This window comes from Stomoxys calcitrans, chromosome 2 (assembly GCF_963082655.1).
Source record: "Stomoxys calcitrans chromosome 2, idStoCalc2.1, whole genome shotgun sequence".
Lineage (NCBI taxonomy): Eukaryota > Metazoa > Arthropoda > Insecta > Diptera > Muscidae > Stomoxys > Stomoxys calcitrans.
The window spans coordinates 27,957,601-27,981,060 of NC_081553.1; the positions used below are offsets into that span (position 1 = coordinate 27,957,601).

Below are 23,460 nucleotides of genomic sequence, written 5' to 3' on the forward strand. Positions count from 1 at the left end.
AGGCAAAACAAATCGATCTATGGCTTTCACTTACCATTTCAACAATTCGTTCATTATGATCTCGATTTTGCGACTCAACCTCATCTTTTATCTGCTCAAACTCTTCATTGGCCTTGAGGGTGGTGGGTGATGGAGTGGGAGCCGGTTGTCCATCGGTGATGTCACGAGTCTTGGCCATTAACTCATCATTGCGTTGCTTCAGTTTAATCAAAGCTGCTTCCATTCTAAAGGGAGAAACAAACAAAAAAAACATCATCATACAAAATGAATGACATTCAAATAAGAAAAATTACTTTTTACTTGTCTCCACACTCTCCTTCATGTTCTCGGTAAGCAATTTAGCCACTTTGGTCAGATTGGTGTTCTCGGTACGCAAATTCTCATTTTCCTCATCCAAGTGATGTTGCTATGCAAGCAAATATGAAATTTTAGATTTTTTGTGCTTTCTTTTAGTAAACAATAAAGAAAATTTTTTTTGCAAAGTGTTGGTGCCTTGAGGTTCAATCTTTTGTTATGTTCTGTAAAAAAAAAGTCCACTTACATTTTCAATAAGTTCTGCCACCTTTTCATTGGCTTCATACAATTGCAATTCCACAGTATTCATGGCATTTTTCAATGCCATAAATTCATCGACCATTTTTTCTACCAATTCACTGGTCAATGGTGTGGTCAGCGTGGTGTCGGCCTCAATGATACTCTCCATTTCAGCATTGGCCGCCAAGGTGGGTAGAAGTTTGAGCAGTTTTGACTTGAGACTTTGGGAGCAAAAGACAGCATTTGACATGGTTTGTTGGCGTTCCTGCAAAAGCTGCAATTCCTGGGAGAGGCTGGAATAAAAGAAAGCAGGGTGAGTAAGTTCAATAAAATATCCTGGTAGGGCGGTAGTGACTTCTACAAAGAGATGAGAGAGCTCGGACAATTATTGAGCATACACAGAGAAAATACTCAATTTAGCTGTTGCTTTCTTTATTGCTGTTCATTTGACATTCTAGACAATCTATGTATATCATCATAGGCACACTTACTTATTAAGATTCTCAACTTTCATTTTGTGCAATTTATCCAAGGCATTTCTTTCATTCTGAACTTTGTTGAATTTTGTTGTAAGATTTTTGATTTCGTCCTCCATGTCCGAATGTTGCTTCTTTATTTCTGCCATTTCCTCAGACATTTTTGAATTCTCCTCCAACAATTCATTTTGTATCTTTTTATCTAAAAACAAAAGATGTGTGAGAAAAACAAGAAAATTTTCCAAAGGGCATTTGCCACACTTACGATCTTCCAGTTCCAGTTTGAGAGCTTTATTTTCCTCCTTCAAAGCTATGTTGTCTTCCAGCAAAGTGAAGAGATCGGTTTCGGGATCTTGCTCATTGTAGTCGGGTTCACGAACCCTACTGCGGCTGCGCGTCTTGCCTTCCTGGGTACGGAATTTAGCGACCGGTATACGGCCACGACGTTCCATGACTGCTTAAAAATTGGTGACAAAAAACTAAAGGAAGATAGAATTGAATTGCATTTTAGTAAATTAAATAAAATGTTCACAAAAAAGTTCCCTTTCTCTTCCAATTTAAAAAATTTTATATAAAAAAATAAACATTGAAAAGTTGAAGAGTATTTTTAAATAAATTCGCTTTTTATCGAACATTATCACCAGCAACAATGTATTAGACAAATTTAAAAAAAAAAATCAAGAAGTTATGTTTACTTTCATGGCGAAACAATTAAAGGTGGCCTCATTTGTACAAAAACCACCAATCATATGGTGTAATCTGCCATCTTGTCATCCAGCGGATCGACGCTTTGCCAACACACACAAAGAATTCTGTGTGCGTGTGTGTTCGCAGAGAATATGCAAGAAAGAAGGTAACAAGAAAGAAAATGCATACAAAAATCTGACATCTTAATATCATCAAATCTGGCCGGGTGTTAACAGCTGTTCACGTGAGACCACCTTTTTAAATCCGCCTTGGTTTACTCTGTGAAATGTCCGTGCTTGCCATCACGGCCCAAATCTGCGGGGTCCTAGGACCATCCATGTGTGAATACAATGTGTCTATCAACGCCCCCTATGCATTGACTCACACGCAAAAAGTTATTCGTTTTACATAAACGAAATTTTCGCCAAGTAAACTTCTTTTCTGAAAAACGTTGGACTTTGTTTACGATAAAAGCACATGTTTTTGCGATAAATTCTTGCAATAATTTCTGATAAATATAAAGTTTTTTTACTCAGACTATACCTTTCATCTCAAAAGAAGACTTGGGCAAGATAATTTAGATTTTCCAAGCATAGAAGACATTGACAAAAATGTCAACAAGATTACGACTGCACTGGTGGTGTGCTTCGAAGATAGTTGTCCTCTTCGGGAAAGGAAATCAGCCCAAGAAAAACCCTGTGTGACCGGGGAGATTCGCAATATTAGGATAGAGGTCCGCAAACTTTTTAACAGAGCACATCGTAAAAAAGCGGCAGTTTATTGGGATATGTATTACACACGGCTCAAGGAATACAATAAGATTAACAGAGCGGCAAAACGTGCCTCCTGGAAGCTTTTCTGTGAACAGGTCGATAGCGTAAATGACGCCAAACTGAAACTTTAGTAGGCGACATGAGAGTGAGAGCAGAGACAAAGGAGTACATGTTGAGGCTTTTGATGAAAACCCATTTTCCACAGGATACGAAGGGACTCACGGAGACACCGGAATTTTGGAATAATGACGTTGATCGAAGGTTTATAATTAAGGAATTTATGGCAAAGGAATACTTGGGGAGCTTCAAACCATTTAAGTAACCTGGACCTGATGAAATATAACCAGCGTTAGTACAGAAAGAGGCAGACAATCTGGCACCTCGTCTGGCCAAAATTTTTACAGCGTGCCTATGTCTTGCAGTAGGCAAGGGTGGTATTTATACCCAAGCTCGGCAAGGCAAGTTATGCGACGCCAAAGGCTTACAGACCTATAAGCCTTACGTCCTTTCTACTCAAAACCAAGGAAAGTATTGTGCACACCATTATAAAGAATAGGACATCCAGCAAACTGCTCAAATTCAAACAGCATGTCTATGTCAAGGGAAGGTCGGTGGAGACTGCCCTGCACGAGGCAATGCATAAAATAGAAGAAGGGGGCTTTCAACAATGTCCGGCCGACACACTGATCTAATCCTTAGTCCAGTATCGGATGGACCCGGTCCTTAGAGACTGGATAAACCATGGATAAAGGAACAGTTGGATAAATTGTGTGTCCCATGACATAAATATAAGAGAGAAAGAAGCACAAGGTAGCAACAGAAGGGCATTTCCACTCCTACGGGTGACCACCATATATGACCTATTACGGATGCTGACTAAAGAGGTATTTGAACTAGTCTGCTACGCAGACGATGTTATAACACTTCTAAGGGTTAAGAATCCGAACCTGCTATGCAGAAGGGCCGACAGCACACGACTGGGCTAGACCTAGGGGTCTCAATGTTAACCCAGAGAAGACTGAAATATGCCTGTTCACGAGGAAAACGAAGGTGGGCCAATTTGACGCACCACGTTTCCTCAACAAAACGATTTTGATATCTGACAAGGTCAAATACTTAGAAGTGATCTTGGATAGGAAACTGAAGAAAAGGAAGTGTCACATTCAGGAGCGTACTGAGAAGGTTTAGAGGATGTAGTAGACGGATGTAGGCTTGAAATGTGGCCTGAATCCGAGGACAGTCCGATGGCTCTACAGAAGCTAGATTAGACTTACGCCTCCATAGTTTGGTGGACTGCTATGGAGAAAAACTGCAACATGAGGACCATACAACAGGTTCAGAGAACATGTTGGCTTGGCATAGGCGGAGCGATGAGAACTATGCCCACTAGGGCACTGGAGACTATTTTAGGTATCCGACCCGTTGACATACAGATTAAGTGTGAGGCAGCCACTGCGGCTATGAGACTTAAGGCGATGGGAGAATGGATCGAGGATGGGAGCAGCTCATACCATCGCGGTATAATCGAGAGGACGATAGGAAACGTAGAAGGAAGGGAAGAAGTTTCCGATTTTCCATCCTTCTCTGAGGATGGCAAAAATCCGCATCGTTTGCGAAATAATCGGGTGCGAAATAAAAGGGCAGACGATTTGGCGGTGGAGGCCAGAGAACTGCCATCAATAAACTTGATTAGCCCGAAGCCTTCCGGGTCTACGCAGTCCGAGTTAAGGAAGTGGGCGACGAATGCGCGTGCAACATTGTGGAACAGCGAAACAGTCGGTAGGACGGCGAAAATCCTATGGGGGATCCAGATCGTGAGAAGACGAAGCTATTACTGAAAGGAAGCAAGAAGGAGGTCAGTATAGCTACTGGTATCATAACGGGACACATAGGACTACGAGCTCACTTATGTAAAATCGGTGCGGCAAGTGATAGCATGTGTAGGGCATGCGGGGAAGATGATGAGACGTTGGGGCATTTCCTTTGTCATTGCCCGGCTTTCGCGTCTAACAGATACCGGCACTTATGTGGAGGCCCTATACCAGACTTGGTATTTAGAGGATCTGGCTGGGAAGTTAAAAGTTACGCACAGTGGGATTGGAAAAAATAAGTGCAAAATAGTCTGCATAATAGTGTTCAGATAGGCAGATCCAGATTCATCAGCATCAGTATAGAGATTCCGCCTGGCACCAGTGCCTTGCGCAACTTGGCACCACGGATGACATTCGTAGCTTCTTGCACTGTAAATTGTGAAAGCTGTCCACCGGCTCGGAGATCACGGATACGACGAATAGCTCCCCTTCTAGCCTTTTCACTCTCGGGCCAGTAAATTAACGTTTATCTACGGAAAATACCTCACAAGTATCGCCTGCATATTTTATTTAAAAACAGCAAATAAAAAACTTAAGCAAATAAAAAACCAACCGCAACATAAATCAGCTGTTGTTCTGCAAATCACTGGAAGTCGTTCGCGTACGTTTGCTTGGAAATTTTTTAAAAAGAGTAAAATGGCTCTTACTCTCCTGCAAATTTTTACTGACAAATTTTAATGGAAAAGTACGCGAACCTATTCTCTAATTCATCGTTAACAGAAATCGTTATCTATTTTTTCTCTTTGGCAGCTCTAGTTAACGAATTTCTATTCGTTAGCGAAACAGCTAATTTCAACGATGCCGATTATCGTTAAAAGTGGCTACTGAATACCAAATTCGTTACCTTTTCTGTTATTGCTTTTTAACTAATCGATGTTCGTTAAAACATTTTGTAGAATTCTACTACCGATCTCGGGTTATTTGGATTTATTTCGATGTTATCATGCACAATTATATTAAAAGCCTTCCATTTTCGCACAACTCCATTATGGTTTTGTATTATGATCTGCTGTATTCGTTATGCTATACATAAAACAAAAAATAATTGTTGTTGTTTTCGCACATTTAAATACCTACTTTGTGATGGATATTTCTTTATCCCGCAAATGTTACCAAATGTTCTTGTTGTGTTTTCTTGTGCCTGGCAGAAATTTGTGTGTTGCTCTAATGATTGTTATGGGACATACCAGCATTTCTGTACCGAAACTTTTCAAATTTTCACTTTCCGGGTTTACCTGCACTCATTCGATCTGCTCAATATACTGACTGCTCTTTGCTCAGTCAAAGCAAAAAAGAAAAAAATGTTATGCGTGAGAATGTGTGACGAACACACAATTGCAATTATTTGCAAACCTTTGGGTCTGCTTGGGATTATTTTCTTGAGTACGTACAAAGTAACGAGCAGCAGAGTGAGTAATTTTCCCAACCATGGGTCTGTCTATATTCTCAAATACTCATCCTTTCTCTCTAGTAGGAGAGACACAAAAGAATAATTATTGGTCAAGGCACACGAATAATCGTTAGAGGCTATCGAAGAACTTTTGCAAACAAAGAGTTTTTGGTTTTACAACAAAGGGAAGGTCATTTTACCGTAGACGGAGCTGCTGAAGGGTTTATGATAAACCAAAATAATACGTTTATGGTCACCGTTTGATATGTTGAAGCGAAACGTTACACGGTTACAATAAAGGCAAAAGTTTGTGATAAAAGTATTTGTGGTAAAAATTTCCCAAACATTTTATTTTTCGGCGTTTACTGTTGAGCACCAATTGGATACCCCGCATTTGGACCTCCTTGGTAAGGAGCGTGAAATATAAACTCCATCTGAACTATTGGCCACGGCACCTAGTCAAAAACGTTAGGGCATGCCAAGCACAGCTTTACCCGCGATTTGGCCCACACGATGCTCCCATACGGGACCTCACCATAGTCAGGCTGAGAGCGAAGTCCTATGGGCTCCTGACGCCCATGGTACCAGATTAAAGTCGCACCTCAAACTTTGTAGTCAAATGCAAATGTATATTTGCCCATGAACATTCCATTAAGGAACAGGGCAAACTCCTCACATAACAAAGAGTGCAGTCCGATTGAAATTTTAAGCTGCGAGCGGCGTGCCACATTGCGACACCTCTTTGGGGAGAAGTTTTTACATTGCTTCAAAGTGTAAGGCGGACATGCTAACTTCGGCGCTACGTTGGCCTCCAAAAGAAAAAACTTTACCAATTCTATTCCAAATCGGGCCAGCGGGCTCTGAACTTTACTCTGACCATTCGGAAGGCTTCAAAACCATGACTACTACAAAACCTAGGGACTGTAAAAGAGAAATCGGGAAATCGGTCTTAATAGGAGCTACATCAGTTTATAAACTGATTCGGACCATACTTACCGTGGATGTTGGAAGTCATAACAAAGCATTACGAGCAAATCCAAGCCAAATGGGACAACAATTACGGCTCACAGGAGCTCAAATTGACCATACTTGGCACGATTATTGGGAGTCGTAACAGAACACAACTTGACTGCTATGCCCGCACGTGTTTTACTAATTTTATATGTTCACTTTTTTCCTCGTATTTTTCTGACAGGTTGGCAAATGGCTTTACCACCTCATGGCAAACAAACAGACTTGTATTGGAACTTTTTTGCATTTTATTTTTGCCCATTTGTCAACCTTTCAAAACAATACGAGGAAAAAAGTGAAAGTATTTGTAAAATTTATAACTTAAATTTACAAAACATGTGTGGGCGTAACACAACTAAAATTTATAAAGATTTGTGCACGCAATTGTATAAATAATTAGTTTTAATTTTATTTTGCCATTCACAATAGAGCATTTCTGCGGGTGGTCATACTTATTTGTTAAAAACATATGGCAATCCTGACAACAGTAATTTGTTACCTGGATTGGTAATTTATCTAGAACTTCGTTGTCGCGGTCTGTGTGTCTGTGTCTGTCAAAACAATACGAGGAAAAAAGTGAAAATATTTATAAAATTTATAAATGAAAATTAATATGCCATTCACAATAGAGGTATTTCTGCAGGTGGACACACATGCTGAAACAATTAAAAGTGGTCTCATTTGTTTAACAACCACAAATCATATGAAGCAAGCCGCCATCTTGTCATCAAGCTGATCGACGTTTTGCCAACACACACGAAGAAATTTGTGTGCGTGTGTGTATACGTGCGCGAAAATGAGCAGAGAATATGCGAGAAAGAAGATAACAACAAAGCGAATGCAAACAAAAATCTGACATCTTAATACCGTCAAACCTGGCTGGCTGTTAACAGTTGTTCGCGTTAGACCACCTTATTAAATACGCCTTGATCAAATGGGATAAATCGTAAACAAAGAATGAATATAAAAGGGGAAGAAGTTGACATCCTTAATTCCAAGTACTGCCAAAAATTAAAAAAATTGAAAATTGAATGTCAATTACTCAATACATGGTGCCACAGCGGGCCGTCTTCAAGTTCTATATCCATAAATGAAGGTCTTTAGATAAAGCAGCGTAGTATCAGGCAGACCATCACAGCATTCATGACGACGTAGTAGACGCAAGCCTTTATTCCACTTACTAAAGTAGTTCTGCCCAAGAACGATTCGGTAGATTCAGCCACCTAAACTTTTTTTGGCAAGAGAAACGCTAACATCCACCAGACCACTCTGAAAGCATCTCATTTAAGCCAACGGTTGTTGGATGAAGACGGAAAGTTTTTATCGCAACACAGAAATATCGTGACAAGCTGTAGGCCATAATTGTGCACTATTAAAATACAATATGTTCTTTGAATGAATTTTTCAAATAGAAAAACACCGGTCATAGAAAAACATCACCTCCAAAATTTCAGGCAAATCGAGTAATAATTTCGTCTTCCAGAGGCTTGAAAAAGTCAAACTGGAAAGTCGGTTTATATGGCAGCTATATCAGGTTAAATACCAGTTTAGACCATACTTGGGACTGTTGTTGGAAGTCATACCAAAACATATGACATATACAAAATTTCAACCATATTGGATAAGAACTGCGTTGGAAATCAAAATAAAACACGTCGTGCAAAATTTCGGCCAAATCGGATAAAAATTGCGCTCTCTAGCAGCTCAAGAAGTCAAGAGCCAAGATCGGTTTATATGGTTATCAACCGATTTCAACCATACTTAGCACAGTTGTTGGAAGTCATCCGATAGAAATTACGCCGTCTAGAGGCTCAAGAAGTCTAATCGGGAGATCGGTTTTGTATGGCGGCTATATCAGGTCATGGCCTGATTTAGACTATACTTGGCACAGTTACTAGGAGTCATACCAGAACACTTCATGCATAATTTCAGCCATATCGTGTAAGAATTGCTCCCTCTGGAAGCTCAAGACCCAAGATCGGTTTATATGGCAGCTATATCAAAACATGGACCGAATTGGCCCGTTTGCAATCCCAACCGACCTACACTAATAAGAAATATTTGTGCGAAATTTGAAGCGCCTAGGTTTACCATCCGCCGCCCATCCCACAAACAAGCACCAAAATTTACGACCACAGGAACATGGGGCTCAAATGAAAGGTCTTTGGGAGTAAAGAACGAATTTCATATCAATATTCGAACAAAAGTGTCTATGGAGCCGCACCACCCATATGGGAGGTTTTTGCTGACTATTCCAATATGGAATATTCTGTTATATATTTTGAGGTCCAAGTCACTGAACGTCCGCCCCATCCCCAAAACGGTCATGTGTGCCGACTATCGAAATATGGGGCTCAAATGAAATGTATTTGGGAGTAGACCATGAATCTGATATCAACATTCGGGAACAACTGCCTAGGGGTCGTCCCACCACCATAAGAGCCCTCAAATGGGACGTATTTGCTCACCATATATTGATAGTTTTTAGGGCCCATACCCCAAACCAGACATATTTGTTGACTTTTGCAATAAGGTGTTAAATGAAAAGTAGTTGGGATTAAAAACGAATTCGATATCCAATGTTGAGGCCAATGGCAATATGGGGTTCAAATAAATGATATTTTAGAGTAAAGCACGATGCTGATATACTTTCAGGGCTGAGTGTTTTGGCGATACAACCCCACTCCCACAAACACCCCTAAATCGGGCTTATTTACCGACCACGTCAATGTGGGGCTCAAATGAAAGGAATTGGGGTGAAGAGTACGAAATTGATACCAACTTTCGGAAATTTTCTGGGGTCTAACCCTTCTCCAAAATACCCCACAAACAGCTATTAGTTACAGACCATCGCAATATGGGGCTCAAATAAAAGTATTTGGGATTATAATACGAATCTCATATCTAGACGTGGGACCATGTTTTTGAGGCACCGACCCTCGGAGGCCACCGTAGCGCAGAGGTTAGCATGTCCGCGTATGACGCTGAACGCCTGGGTTCGAATCCTGGCGAGACCATTAGAAAAATTTTTCAGCGGTGGTTTTCCCCTCCTAATGCTGGCAACATTTGTGAGGTACTATGCCATGTAAAACGTTTACGACGCTTAACCGTCTGAGCGAATTCATTGTCCAATAAAGATAGTATGGGATTCAGATATCTGACGCTACCTCTTAATTGTATCATGACCAATTACCATGATACAATTAAGATGTAGCGTCATTAGCACAACAACAAAAATTTACCCCCAACGAAACTACTTTGTGGTAAGTGGTAAATGTAGTAAATTGAAATGTCAAAGTGGATTTAGTAGCACATTTTGTTTTACAACATATCTTCTTCAAATCTGTTCTGTTTTATATTAGTATATTCATTATTATAACACTCTTTGCTTATGTGTGTAATATCGGATCAAATAGAAATTCTTTTTAAGATTTTAGAAAAAAATCAGAGCTGTGATATCAAGCCTTTGACATTTCGATTTACTGCAAAATCAAAACATAAAAAATTGTACTCAGCTGTTCGCATGACCACATCCTGCCTGCTAATGCAAAATATAAAACAGACATAATTTTACTCTAGATAACATTTGCTAATACGCTACTCTAGATAACATTTGCTTATACGCTACACTAGATAACATTTGCTTATACGCTATAACTCATATTTTTTGTACATCCAAAGAAAGAGGTACAAAGATTCGCTGAAAGTTTTTAATAAATTTTTAACTTCAACTTTGTGTTTTATTTGTGTTTGTAGTTATTGTACAGTAGAAGGGATAGTAGAAGCTTATAAGGTTATATTTAAATTTGGCAATCCAATTCACATATTATTTATATCCAATTTTGGTGACGGCGTCGATTTTTTGAAAATCCTTTACCGCCATTTCGATATTGTTGCTGTGCTTGATTGTTGTTGCTACTTAGGCCTGAAGTGGAAGCATTATTTTGGGCACCACTCGAAGCCGTAGTTTGATCCCAAGCACGTTGTCTCATATCAACAATGGCTTGCAACATAAAGTACGTAGGACTGGATATGTTGTGTATATTTTCCTCATTAGATCCTCTAGCCTGCAATATTTCTTTAATCCTATCGAATACTTTTTCTATGCGACCAGAGGTGGGTTTCGTCATCGATTCGTTGTCCAGCAAATAACCAACGCATGTCAATAGTTCACACATATACTCCAATTTTTCATTGCTGCAAACCTCTAAGAGAGATTCGATGCAGTAAAAAACACGATCCCGCGTCAACAATTGCAGTTTGTACATTTCACCCAAAAACCTTACGACAGCAAGACCTCGTTGGTGAAGGAGATATAACTGATCTTCATATTTTGTCTGCAATTTGGAATGTTCTACGACATCAGTACAAGCATTTAATTCTTCAATAAGTGGTTTCATCTTGTCCTCAATGACATGGGGGTTTTTAACATGCGTTTCGAATTCCTCTCGCAATTGTTTAGTCAATGTCACAGTTAATGCTCTTTGGTACTTGGCTTGCAATAAATCTTTAAGAAATTTCAAATAAACTGCGGTCATCTCTTTGGGCCTATTGATGGCAATTTCGAAACTCCACATTGGCAACTATGGAAAGATATGGTCAAAGATGTAAAAGGAATATATAAATGGAACTTAAGGAAACAATACGGAAGTCAGCATGGAGTCAATGTGCAAAACAAAATATTCACTCTTTTTTTTGTGAAAGAAAAATTAGTCCACATTTTTATATCATAGACAATTTCTTCAATTTTTATAAAAACCTGTCCCAATTTAGTTTTTCAAAAATAAATTAAAGATTTTAAAATATAAAACATAAATTAAAAACACGATAAAATTAAAAAAAAATTAGCAATAAATTTCTAAAATAAAGATTAAAGATTAAATAAAAAGTAAGTAATTAATAAATATTAATAAATAACTAATTTATAAATACAAAATAAATAATTAAAAAAAAAATTAAAATAATAAACAAAACAATATAAAAAAATCGAAACATTGGAAAAAAAATGTAAAATATAGTTTAAACAACAACAGCAACAACACACTTTTTCTTGACTTTTTAAATGTTTTTGCTATACTATTCTTTGAATAGAAATGGAATCTCAATAAGATTTTAAGACCAATAAAAAAAAAAACGCAAACCATCAGTTTAAACAAAATTTAAAATAAATATAATATAATTTAAATAAAACATAAAAAATAGAAACAATAAAAAAAACAATAAAAAAAAACAATAAAAAAAACAATAAAAAAAACATTAAAAATACATAAAAAAAATACAAAAAAAACATTTAAAAATTAAAAAAATACAAAAAAAAACATTTAAAAATTAAAAAAAAAATAAATAAAAAAAAATAAAACAAAAAAAAAATGTTAAAAAAAAATGTTAAAAAAAAATTTAAAAAAAAAATATTAAAAAAAAAAATATTAAAAAAAAATATAAAAAAAAATATAAAAAAAAAATTTAAAAAAAAAATATTAAAAAAAAAATATTATAAAAAAATATTAAAAAAAAAATTAAAAAAAAAAAATTAAAAAAAATAATATTAAAAAAAATAATATTAAAAAAAAAAATATTAAAAAAAAAATATTAAAAAAAAATATTAAAAAAAAAAATATTAAAAAAAATATATTAAAAAAAAAATATAAAAAAAAATATAAAAAAAAAAATTATAAAAAAAAATATAAAAAAAAAAATTATAAAAAAAAAATATAAAAAAAAATATAAAAAAAAATATAAAAAAAAATATAAAAAAAAAATATAAAAAAAAATATAAAAAAAAAATATAAAAAAAAATATAAAACAAAAATATAAAAACAAAAATATAAAAAAAAAATATAAAAAAAAAAATATAAAAAAAAATATAAAAAAAAAATATAAAAAAAAAATATAAAAAAAATTATAAAAAAAAATTATAAAAAAAAATTATAAAAAAAAATTATAAAAAAAAATTATAAAAAAAAATTATAAAAAAAAATTATAAAAAAAAATTATAAAAAAAAATTATAAAAAAAAATTATAAAAAAATAAATAAAAAAAATAAATAAAAAATAAATAAATAAAATAAATAAATAAAAAAAAATAAATAAAAAAAAATAAATAAAGAAAAATAAATAAAAAAAAATAAATAAAAAAAAATAAATAAAAAAAAATAAATAAAAAAAAATAAATAAAAAAAAATAAATAAAAAAAAATAAATAAAAAAAAATAAATAAAAAAAAATAAATAAAAAAAATAAAAATAAAAAAAATAAAAATAAAAAAAATAAAAATAAAAAAATAAATAAATAAAAAAAAATAAATAAAAAAATAAATAAAAAAAAATATATAAAAAAAAATATATAAAAAAAATATATAAAAAAAATAAATAAAAAAAAATAAATAAAAAAAAATAAAAACAAAATATAAAAAAAATAAATAAAAAAAAATAAATAAAAAAAATAAATAAAAAAAATAAATAAAAAAATAAATAAAAAAATAAATAAAAAAATAAATAAAAAAATAAATAAAAAATATAAATAAAAAAAAATAAATAAAAAAAAAATAAAAAAAATAAAAATTAAAACAAAATATAAAAAAAAATAAATAAAAAAAAATAAATAAAAAAAAATATATAAAAAAAAATATATAAAAAAAAATATATATTTAAAAAAATATAAAAAAAATATATAAAAAAAAATATATAAAAAAAATATATAAAAAAAATATATAAAAAAAATATATAAAAAAAATATATAAAAAAAATATATAAAAAAAATGTAAAAAAAAATATATAAAAAATATATAAAAAAAAATAAATAAAAAAAATAAATAAAAAAAATAAATAAAAAAAAATATATAAAAAAAATATATAAAAAAATATATAAAAAAATATATAAAAAAATATATAAAAAAAATTTATAAAAAAATATATAAAAAAAATATATAAAAAAATATATAAAAAAATATATAAAAAAATATATAAAAAAATATATAAAAAATATATAAAAAAATATATAAAAAAATATATAAAAAAATATATAAAAAAATATATAAAAAAATATATAAAAAAATATATAAAAAAATATATAAAAAAATATATAAAAAAATATATAAAAAAATATATAAAAAATATATAAAAAAATATATAAAAAAATATATAAAAAAAATATATAAAAATATATATAAAAAAATATATAAAAAAATATATAAAAATATATATAAAAAAATATATAAAAAAATATATAAAAAAATATATAAAAAAATATATAAAAAAATATATAAAAAAATATATAAAAAAATATATAAAAAAATATATAAAAAAATATATAAAAAAATATATAAAAAAATATATAAAAAAATATATAAAAAAAATATGTAAAAAATATAAAAAAAATATATAAATTTGCTCTTCACACGACAATCGCTGTCAGTGCTGTTTTTTTATATAGGCAGATATACCTACACCACATGCGACGTGCCTTTTGTTTGGTTTGTCTGTTTGCGTTTTCTTTTTTTGTCTTATAAAAAATATTTTAAAAAAATATACAAAAAAATATATAAAAACATATATAGTAAAATATATAATAAAATATATGTAATAAAAACATATATAGTAAAATATATAATAAAATATATAATAAAAATATATAATAAAAATATATAATAAAAATATATAATAAAAATATATTAAAAAAATAATTTTAAAAAAATAAATAAAAATTATATAAACATATTAAAATAAAATAAAAATACATATATATATATATATATATATATATAATAAAATATAAATATATAATAAAATATAAATATATAATAAAATATAAATATATAATAAAATATAAATATATAATAAAATATAAATATATAATAAAATATAAATATATAATAAAATATAAATATATAATAAAATATAAATATATAATAAAATACAAAACAATTAATGAAAAATACAAGAAAAAAAAATATTTAATTAATTTTAGATAAAAAAGATAATTCTTCATTTTAAAATAAAATAATCCCGAAAATTTCCCTTAAGTCCCATCAAATTAACGAGAAAAAGAGAGAACATTTGTTTCTCACTCACCCCAGCGAACATTTATATGAAAAAAAAACGTTTGCAGGAATAAACATTACGTACTTTTTCTGATAGATGTGGAGAATCCTCAAGCAATTTGTCTATCGTCATCAATGCCGTATCAAAGTTATTGGTATTCAAAGTATTTAATGTATTTTTGATTTGCTTGAAAATGGAACGAAAATATAAAAAAATGCAAATTTTTGGCCATTTTACTATAATGTGATATGAGTGTAGGTTTATATGGGGCATATACAACTATTTTGATATTATTTGTTGGACATTGGGGACACCTAGTTTTCTTAAATTACTATTGAGCATAATAGTTCACAAATTGAACTTTTTAGGGACTCAAGGAGTCAAAATGAAGTTTCTCAGTTTATAAGGGGGTTATATGTTACCATGGACCTCTTTTGGCCGCACTTAACATAACAAATTTCAAACAAATCTAGCAAAAATTTAGGCTTCCACGCTTGAATTTAAATCAACAAATTGTTGTACATGGGAGCTATACCGTTAAGAACCCATATAGTCGTTGGTTTGTTGGGGATTCTTTGTAATCAATAACAAGCTTATATGCAACAATTCAAAGGGCTAGATTTGTTTCTTTAAACTCTAGCTTGAGTCAAATAGATAGGCGGACGAACATGCCTGAAAAGATTTGGAGTATATATATAGAATTAAACGATTAGTACATCCCTCCCATGGTGATGGGCATACCAATTTTATTGCATAGTACCCAAAACATTTATATTTACTTCTTCCTGCGGTATGGCCAAGCTTGTCTCTGTGTTATCTTTAGGTGAATCTGATAAACCATTAGATTTGGCTTTTAAATCATTTTGTCCTTTGTTCTCATTTTCGATGGTTCTATTGGCAGCACCAGCAGCTGATGCGGCAATTGCATTTCGATTTTCTTGGTTATCGGCGTTGACTATGGGACGATCGCATAAGAATTTAACTTTTTTTGCTTTTATAGATTTCTGGGGAGCATTTCTTGAATTTTCTGATTTTGTAGCATCCTTTGCATTATTGGCAGCTGCCAAAGAATTTCTAGAATTTGCAGCTGTTTGTGAAGTCTGATTGTTGCCAGATGTTGGTGAAGTCTGATTATTGCCAGATGTTGGTGAATTTTTATTGGTTTTCTTGTAACGCTTTCTTCCAAAAATTATTCTTGGCTTAAGCCGCTGGGACATTTCTTTTCGAATTTCTGCTACAGCTGCATCCAAATTCTCCTTATGATACAATCTGTCATCATCCATTCTATTTATGATGCAATCCAAATGTCTTTGTATGACTTGAAGATCAAAGTTTAACGATCCGGAACAATTTGAGCATACTGATGCTGATGATGGTACTACACCTTTGTCCTCCATTGTAGAGATATTGAATTTACAAATGCTTGAAGGTATCAAAATGTTTAAGGTAGGCAAAGGTTAAAAAATTTTAAACTAATTTTATTTTTATATAATCAAAAAATTATTAAACTATGAACACAGTGGTGGATGTCGAAATGCTTGCTATTATAACTGCAAATTATGTTAAAATTGAAATATTCATAAAACGTTTACAAAACAGGGCGCCCCGTTATTTGTCTCCCGATTGGAACGATTCTAACATGACCATGAATGGGGCAAACTGAACTTTATAGGGCGCAGTCCAATTTTTTTCATTTTTGCACCCCTGCTAATTTTTGCCCTAGGAACACGAATCTGAAGTTCGTTTTTGGGGCAAAAGCTACTGGGCCCCCCCTATCTCGGATCTTGATTTCGTGAGCCAATAAAGGGAACAACTCTGGTCCAATTTGATTGAACTTTTGCACCTTGGGCTCCAACAGCCACACCAATATGGCTCCAATGTTTATAATTTAGTATAGCTCAAATTCATACGTAGCAATATAAAGTGATATCGGCCCAAAAAACTTGACAAATGCGATGCATGGCGGAGCGTATATAAGATTAAGCCCGGCCGAACTTAGCACGCTTTTACTTGTCAACACACAAGCGTTGCATACAAATAAGTCACTTCACTGCACTTCCAAATCCCCATATTGCCATGGCCGGTAAATATTAACCGTTTGGAGGGTGTTTTGGGGCTGGACAATTTGCACTGAAATAGATATGAAATTCGTTCTTTATTCCCAACGGAAATGAAGTTCAGTTTAGGCGGTGCTTAAGGGCGTACCCCAAAACACTTGACTCCAAAATTGGATATCAAATTCGTTTTTTACTCTCAAATACCTTTCATTTATGTCCCATATTGTTATAATGGGACAAATAACCCATTTGACGTATCTTTAGGAGGAAAAGCGCCACCTAGAGTTGAACGTTAATTTTAATATCATATTAGTGATCTACTCCCTAATACCTTCCATTTGAGTCCCATATAACCATGGTCGGCTAATATGCCCATTTGGTGGTATTTGGGGGTGGGTGACCTCCCATTACTTGGACCTAATGTTTTATGCCATATTTGTAATGCCTAATACTTTTGGGTACCCGCTTGGTACTTGAACCCAAATTTTAATACCATATTCGTGTTCTGGTCTCCAATACCTTTTATTTGATACCATTATTGTGCCATCGGACCACTTTCGGATATGGGTGGCGTTTTTGCGATAAAGGGAAGGGTCCTTCTCCACTCTATATCTAAAAATTTTATAGCTTATGTCTCCTTCCAGATAAACGAACATAATCTATAAAAATTTTAAGAAAATCATTTCAGCCAAGTATAATCATAATGAGTCTAATCGCGTTTTTCAGGGGTGGCATGACCCTATACTTTGATCTGATTTTGTATGCCAGATTCAAAAACTAGTCCCGAATACCTTTCATTTGAGCCCCATATTGAAATGAACGTCCATTATGTATGTTTGGGGTACTTTTGGGGTTGGGACGGTCCAATGGGTACTTGGGTTTTTGTGCATAAGGGGGAGGGTCCGTCCCCCTTCCGATACCGAAAAATTATATAGCCTATGTTTCCTTCCAGACCACCCTATACAATATGCGAAATTTTTTGGAAAAACGGTTCTGCCATTTTCAGTCTATACCGAACAAACAAACCGAGTCCCATATATCCGTGATTGGCTAATGTGCCCATTTTGGGCGTTTTGGGCGTGGGGGTGGGGCAAGCCCCTATACTTCGACATGAATTTGTATGCCAGATTTTTTGTTTTGGGTTTTGTGCTGGGGCGGCCCCCAGGTACTTAGACCCTACTTTTATTATGAAATTCGTATTCTACTCCCGAATACCTATCATTTGAATCCCATATTGTCCCGATCGGTCCACTTTTATTTTTGGGGTATGGGGAAGGGTCCCCCGAATAACATAATTCAGTACATGTCCTTAACGCGCCACGTATAAAAATAAAAGCAATCGCTAAAAGTTTACTCAAATCTTCTGGACAGCCATAAGGCAATGAGTTACATAACAATCATCGCGGAAGAGTCTGCCCATCTTATACACACGCAATAGATTGCCCAATGATATCCCAGAAAAGTGTTTCGCGACTCATACGGAAGAACAATTGCGTAAAAATCTTCCAGATTAATTTTTTATTCATTACGGGGACGAACGCTCTTCAAAATTATGAAAAATGTTTGCAGTGTGACCATCAGTCAAGGCTTAAAAATCAAAATCATACGATATTTCGATGATTGGCCTCCACCGTTTATTGTTTGTACTGAAACGTGTAATCATTACTTCACAAATATTGAATAAGTCAAAAATCGTTAAGTTTGGCCGGCCGAACTTTGGATACCCACCACCGCGGGTATTTATGTAAACCACCTTTCGTCATAATCCGGGGGAAACTGCATAATTTTTGCACCCATAGCAGCTTTATCTAAATATGTCCAGACCAAATTTGACACGGATATTGAGTGGTCTATTAAGTACAAGTCTTTGTCAATTCATCCCATAAACTCCTCTTAAACCATTGAAAATATGGGGTTTAAATAAATGGTATTTGAGAGAAAAGAGCGATGCTGATATTTTCATCTGGGCCAAGAGTATAAGGGACCACCCCACCCCTGAAAACACCCCTAAATCGCACATCATGACAATATCGAGCTGAAATAAAGACTTTTAATAATGGATTATATGTAACGCCCAAACGTTAATGACCCTAAACCCTGCGAGTGAATTCATAGACCAGTAAAGATCATATGGGATTCTGATAGTCATTCATATTGTTATGCTTTTGCGATATACATACATATGTATATAATTTTCGTAGCATGGTATTTCTTTAAAAGTTCTTTAATTGTCGAAAATAAATATTCAAAGGATAATTTTGTTCCATATAAAGTAAAAGAAGGCGCAACGGAGCGGACCCGGTTCAGCTAGTAAAAAAAAAAGAAATACGAACCAGTGGAACCAATGAAACAAACTAAAATGATGCCGGCAATAGTTTCAAGTGTTGCCAATATAATAGTTTTTTGCAATTTTCCTCAGTATAAACAGAGTACTAGTTTTCTGCCGATTATCAGCCAACGTTTTTTATACCCACCACCGAAGGATGGGGGTATATTCATTTTGTCATTCCGTTTGCAACACATCGAAATATCCATTTCCGACCCTATAAAGTATATATATTCTTGATCAGCGTGAAAATCTAAGACGATCTAGACATGTCCGTCCGTCTGTCCGTCTGTCTGTTGAAATCACGCTACAGCCTTTAAAAATAGAGATATTGAGCTGAAATTTTGCACAGATTCTTTTTTTGTCCATAAGCAGGTTAAGTTCGAAGATGGGCTATATCGGACTATATCTTGATATAGCCCCCATATATACCGATCCGCCGATTTGGGGTCTTAGGCCCATAAAAGCCACATTTATTATCCGATTTTGCTGAAATTTGGCACAGTGAGTTGTGTTAGGCCCCTCGACATCCTTCGTCAATTTGGCTCAGATCGGTCCAGATTTGGATATAGCTGCCATATAGACCGATCCTCATATTTAGGGTCTTAGGCCCATAAAAGCCACATTTTATATCCGATTTGGATGAAAATTGACACAGTGAGTTGTGTTAGGCCCTTCAACATTCTTCGTCAATTTGGCCCAGATCGGTCCAGATTTGGATATAGCTGCCATATAGACCGATCCTCCAATTTATGGTCTTAGGCCCATAAAAGCCACACTTATATTCCGATTTCGCTGAAATTTGGGACAGTGAGTTGCGTTGAGCCCTTCGACATCCTTCGTCAATTTGGTCTAGATCGGTCCAAATTTGGATATAGCTGCCATATAGACCGATCCTCCGATTTATGGTCTTAGGCCCATAAAAGCCACATTTACTATCCGATTTTGCTGAAATTTGGGACAGTGAGTTGCGTTGAGCCCTTCGATATCCTTCGTCAATTTGGCTCAGATCGGTCCAAATTTGGATATAGCTGCCATATACACCGATCCTCCGATTTATGGTCTTAGGCCCATAAAAGCCACATTTATTATCCGATTTTGCTAAAATTTCGGAGAGTGAGTTGCGTTGAGTCCTTCGACATCCTTCGTCAATTTGGCCCAGATCGGTCCAGATTTGGATATAGCTGCCATATAGACCGATCTCTCGATTTAAGGTTTTGGGCCCATAAAAAGCGCATTTATTGTCCGATGCCGCCGAAATTTGGGACAATGACTTGTGTTGGGCCCTTCGATATTTGTCTTCAATTTGGCTCAGATCGGTCCAGATTTGGATATAGCTGCCATATAGACCGATCTCTCGGTTGAACAATGACTTGTACTTATAAGCATTTGGTCTAAATCTGATGATATCTATAGAGCTGCTATGTGGCATAAGGTATGCATTTTTCACTGGATTTTGACGAAATGTGGTTCACATATATACCCGAGGTGGTGGGTATCCAAAGTTCGGTCCGGCCGAACTTAACGCCTTCTTACTTGTTTATATATGAAGTTTGACAGCATTCCGCTCGAAGCACTGAACATCATACTCAGCTTAACTCACACAATACAAACAAACCTATTTTAATTTTTTTTCTGACATGCATGCGCATAAATGCTGCGCGACGTATGTAACTCCACCTTAAAGCTGAAGGCGCTCATTCTGTTTTGGCCTTTATGGCAAAAATATTTTGCCAGAGGTGCATACTGCGTGTGAGATTGAAAAGAATGTGCGGATATTACAAGATATTGAATTTATCTGTCAAAATCAGTGATAAGTGCAAATCTTATTTTGAGTATGTTACTACAATAGTTTGCGCCATTTTTCGTTGTTTGTGAACGTAATAGTTCTTAGCTATAATACACACACACACAATTAAAACACTTCGCGGGAAAAAATTGTACTCAGCTGTTTACGTTACACTACCTGGTAATTATGTCATGGTACATTAGTTCGCCCCATGCCACTGTGGGCGGGGTTCCGTGCTAAGGTAAATCTGTATTTTAAAGCGTAGTTTGCAAATAAATTGTTTTGGCACCTTGGCGTTTCCATGGGCCCCGAGCCCCAAAAACGGAATTCACATTCGTGTTCCTGGGGTAGTGGAGTATACAAAAACTTACGATTTTTTGCACTTCAGCCAATTTTTTTCCATTGCGGTATTAAAAGTTCGGCCCGGCCGAATATCTCGTAACCCATTCTCATTGAAGCCATTTATGAGTCATATGACTATGTATTAAGTGCAATGTAATAGAAATCGGAGTACGTGCCCTTTAAAGTACAGTTTTGTTCCATATTGCAAAAACATATTTTCAAGGTTTCAAAAGCTATGATCGCTTTGATATTTGCATATTTCTTATCTATTCTCTTTAAAGCCCTTTGTTTTAGTGCTTGTGGTTTTAACCATTGTTCAGTACACTTGCGATGGGTGTTACTTGCTTTTGCTACCGAGGCTTTACACCACATCCCAACACAGATCGCATCGCACAAACACATTAAAGCACCGATTGCACGCACAAATTTAAAAATATCAGCATTCTACCTCAATGAAAAAGAAATGTTCACTTTTTAAGGTATTCCAACCTCGTTGTCTAGTCCAATTGGAATAGTTAGAAATCTATTTTTTTTTTACCAGTCTCGATTGGTATATAAATTTTTCATATAAAATTTCTTAAGAATTACACTTGACACTATCCATGGAATTTGAAACTCGAAATTACTAATATTTAAGTTCATCCACCACTGCTTTAAATGTGCATTTCTATACTTACAAAGTTAGAAAATTTCAATTTCTCTATGACGTGTAGACGTGTATATTCTTTCAAAACACTAAACGTATTTTTAAGCAGTCAACCTTTCAGCTATACGAATAAATGGCGATTATACTCTACTACAGATTGCATTCTCAATTGGTTTTGCCGTCATTAATAAATTATGGTGTTGCCAGCCTAACTGGCGGTCAGTTAAAACTTGGCAAATTATGTGTATACATGTACATCGTGAGATTATTAACAAATTTTCAAAAGTTGGAGTAAAAGGCTACAAAAAAATAACTGCGTTTAATATTTAAATTAATTTTATTGTAAAAACATTTACTTTCATTCATTACAGCCCAGATACAGATCGTTCTATTTTATGGAAATTTTGCCTTCAAGTATTGTCTTTGATAATGCGAACAAAAACGCTTGAACCATATATAACCACGTCGGTTGTAATGTAACTCCTCCTTGTTTGACATGCTAAACAACCTAGTGGACTTATGAACATAGAGGTTCCTCTACAATATTCCTGCGTTGGCAAGTTTTTCTGTTAGGAGATACTTAAATTTTTTCAACAGTTTACATTCGTTAGAAATTTAAAACAACTTTTACAAGTTTCGTTTCTGTGTAACTTGGCAATTGTTTTAAAAATCTGGCTTCTTAAGAAAATTTCCCTATATATAGAGCAAGGCGGATTTAAAGAGGTGGTCTCTCGCGAACAACTGTTAACAGCCGTCCAGGTTTGACGGTATTAAGATGTCAAATTTTTATTTGCATTCTCTTTGTTATCATCTACTTTCTCGCATATTCTCTGCTCATGTCCGCACACGTATACACACATGCACACAAAATTTTTTGTGTGTGTTGGCAAAACATTGATCAGCTTGATGGCAAGATGGGGGATTGCACCATATGATTTGTGGTTGTTGTACAAATGAGACCACCTTTAATTATTTCGCCATGCATATAGAGAAGAATTTTTGCAAAGTCGTTGTTGCAAGCAAAAAAAAAATTAACAACAGCAATAATGGGAATTGTTACATCCCCATTTTGAGTATCATGCAAAGACTACAAGGTGGCAACGTTTTTCTTTCAAACAAGCCATTGTAGCGGAATAATTCCGGAGATCCCCCTCTTAAATGTTGCAAAATGAACACAATATGTGAAAGTGTGTGAATCACACAAGCTTATCAATAGGAAACTGGCACATGCTTAAGTTGGTAACGCCGAAACATCAAATAAACATGGCGCGTTTTCATGTAAGGACGAACTTCCAAAATATTTATTAGTTGCTTTGTACACAGAAAAAATGTTAAAATGAATTGATTCAATTATTTTTGTAATTGAATCTGATATTGTGTTCAATTAAAAATAAGATTGGAATTTTTTAAATAAAACAAGAATTGATTTAAGTATTTTTATAAGTAATGGTTTGTACTATGTGATTACTTCTCTTAGATAATAGATTTCGAAAAATAGGAAAACTTGCGGATTTCATTCAG

At 33.9% G+C, this 23,460-nt stretch overlaps 2 protein-coding genes across 5 annotated transcripts in view; both read right to left on the reverse strand.

Annotated features, from left to right (window-relative positions):
- The window catches only part of LOC106080529 (myosin-2 heavy chain, non muscle), a 103,280-nt gene that overhangs the window by 38,286 nt on the left and 41,534 nt on the right, over positions 1–23,460 (reverse strand). For all 4 annotated transcript variants that reach the window (XM_013241920.2, XM_059362034.1, XM_059362032.1 and 1 more), the window contains exons 2-6: positions 1,276–1,489; positions 1,026–1,212; positions 542–827; positions 294–406; positions 35–224 (exon numbers count right to left, since the gene is read on the reverse strand). In XM_013241920.2, the coding sequence (XP_013097374.2) occupies positions 35–224; positions 294–406; positions 542–827; positions 1,026–1,212; positions 1,276–1,462 (963 nt within the window). In that variant the 5' untranslated portion in view covers positions 1,463–1,489. The remainder of the gene's footprint in view (positions 1–34; positions 225–293; positions 407–541; positions 828–1,025; positions 1,213–1,275; positions 1,490–23,460) is intronic.
- Positions 10,439–22,091, reverse strand: LOC106080530 (eukaryotic translation initiation factor 4 gamma 3). Its single transcript, XM_013241924.2, has 4 exons — positions 21,971–22,091; positions 15,559–16,201; positions 14,864–14,965; positions 10,439–11,325 (listed from the first exon to the last, which is right to left on the reverse strand). Exons 2-4 carry the CDS (start codon positions 16,174–16,176, stop codon positions 10,573–10,575), a joined length of 1,473 nt encoding a protein of 490 aa, XP_013097378.2. The 5' UTR covers positions 16,177–16,201; positions 21,971–22,091; the 3' UTR covers positions 10,439–10,572.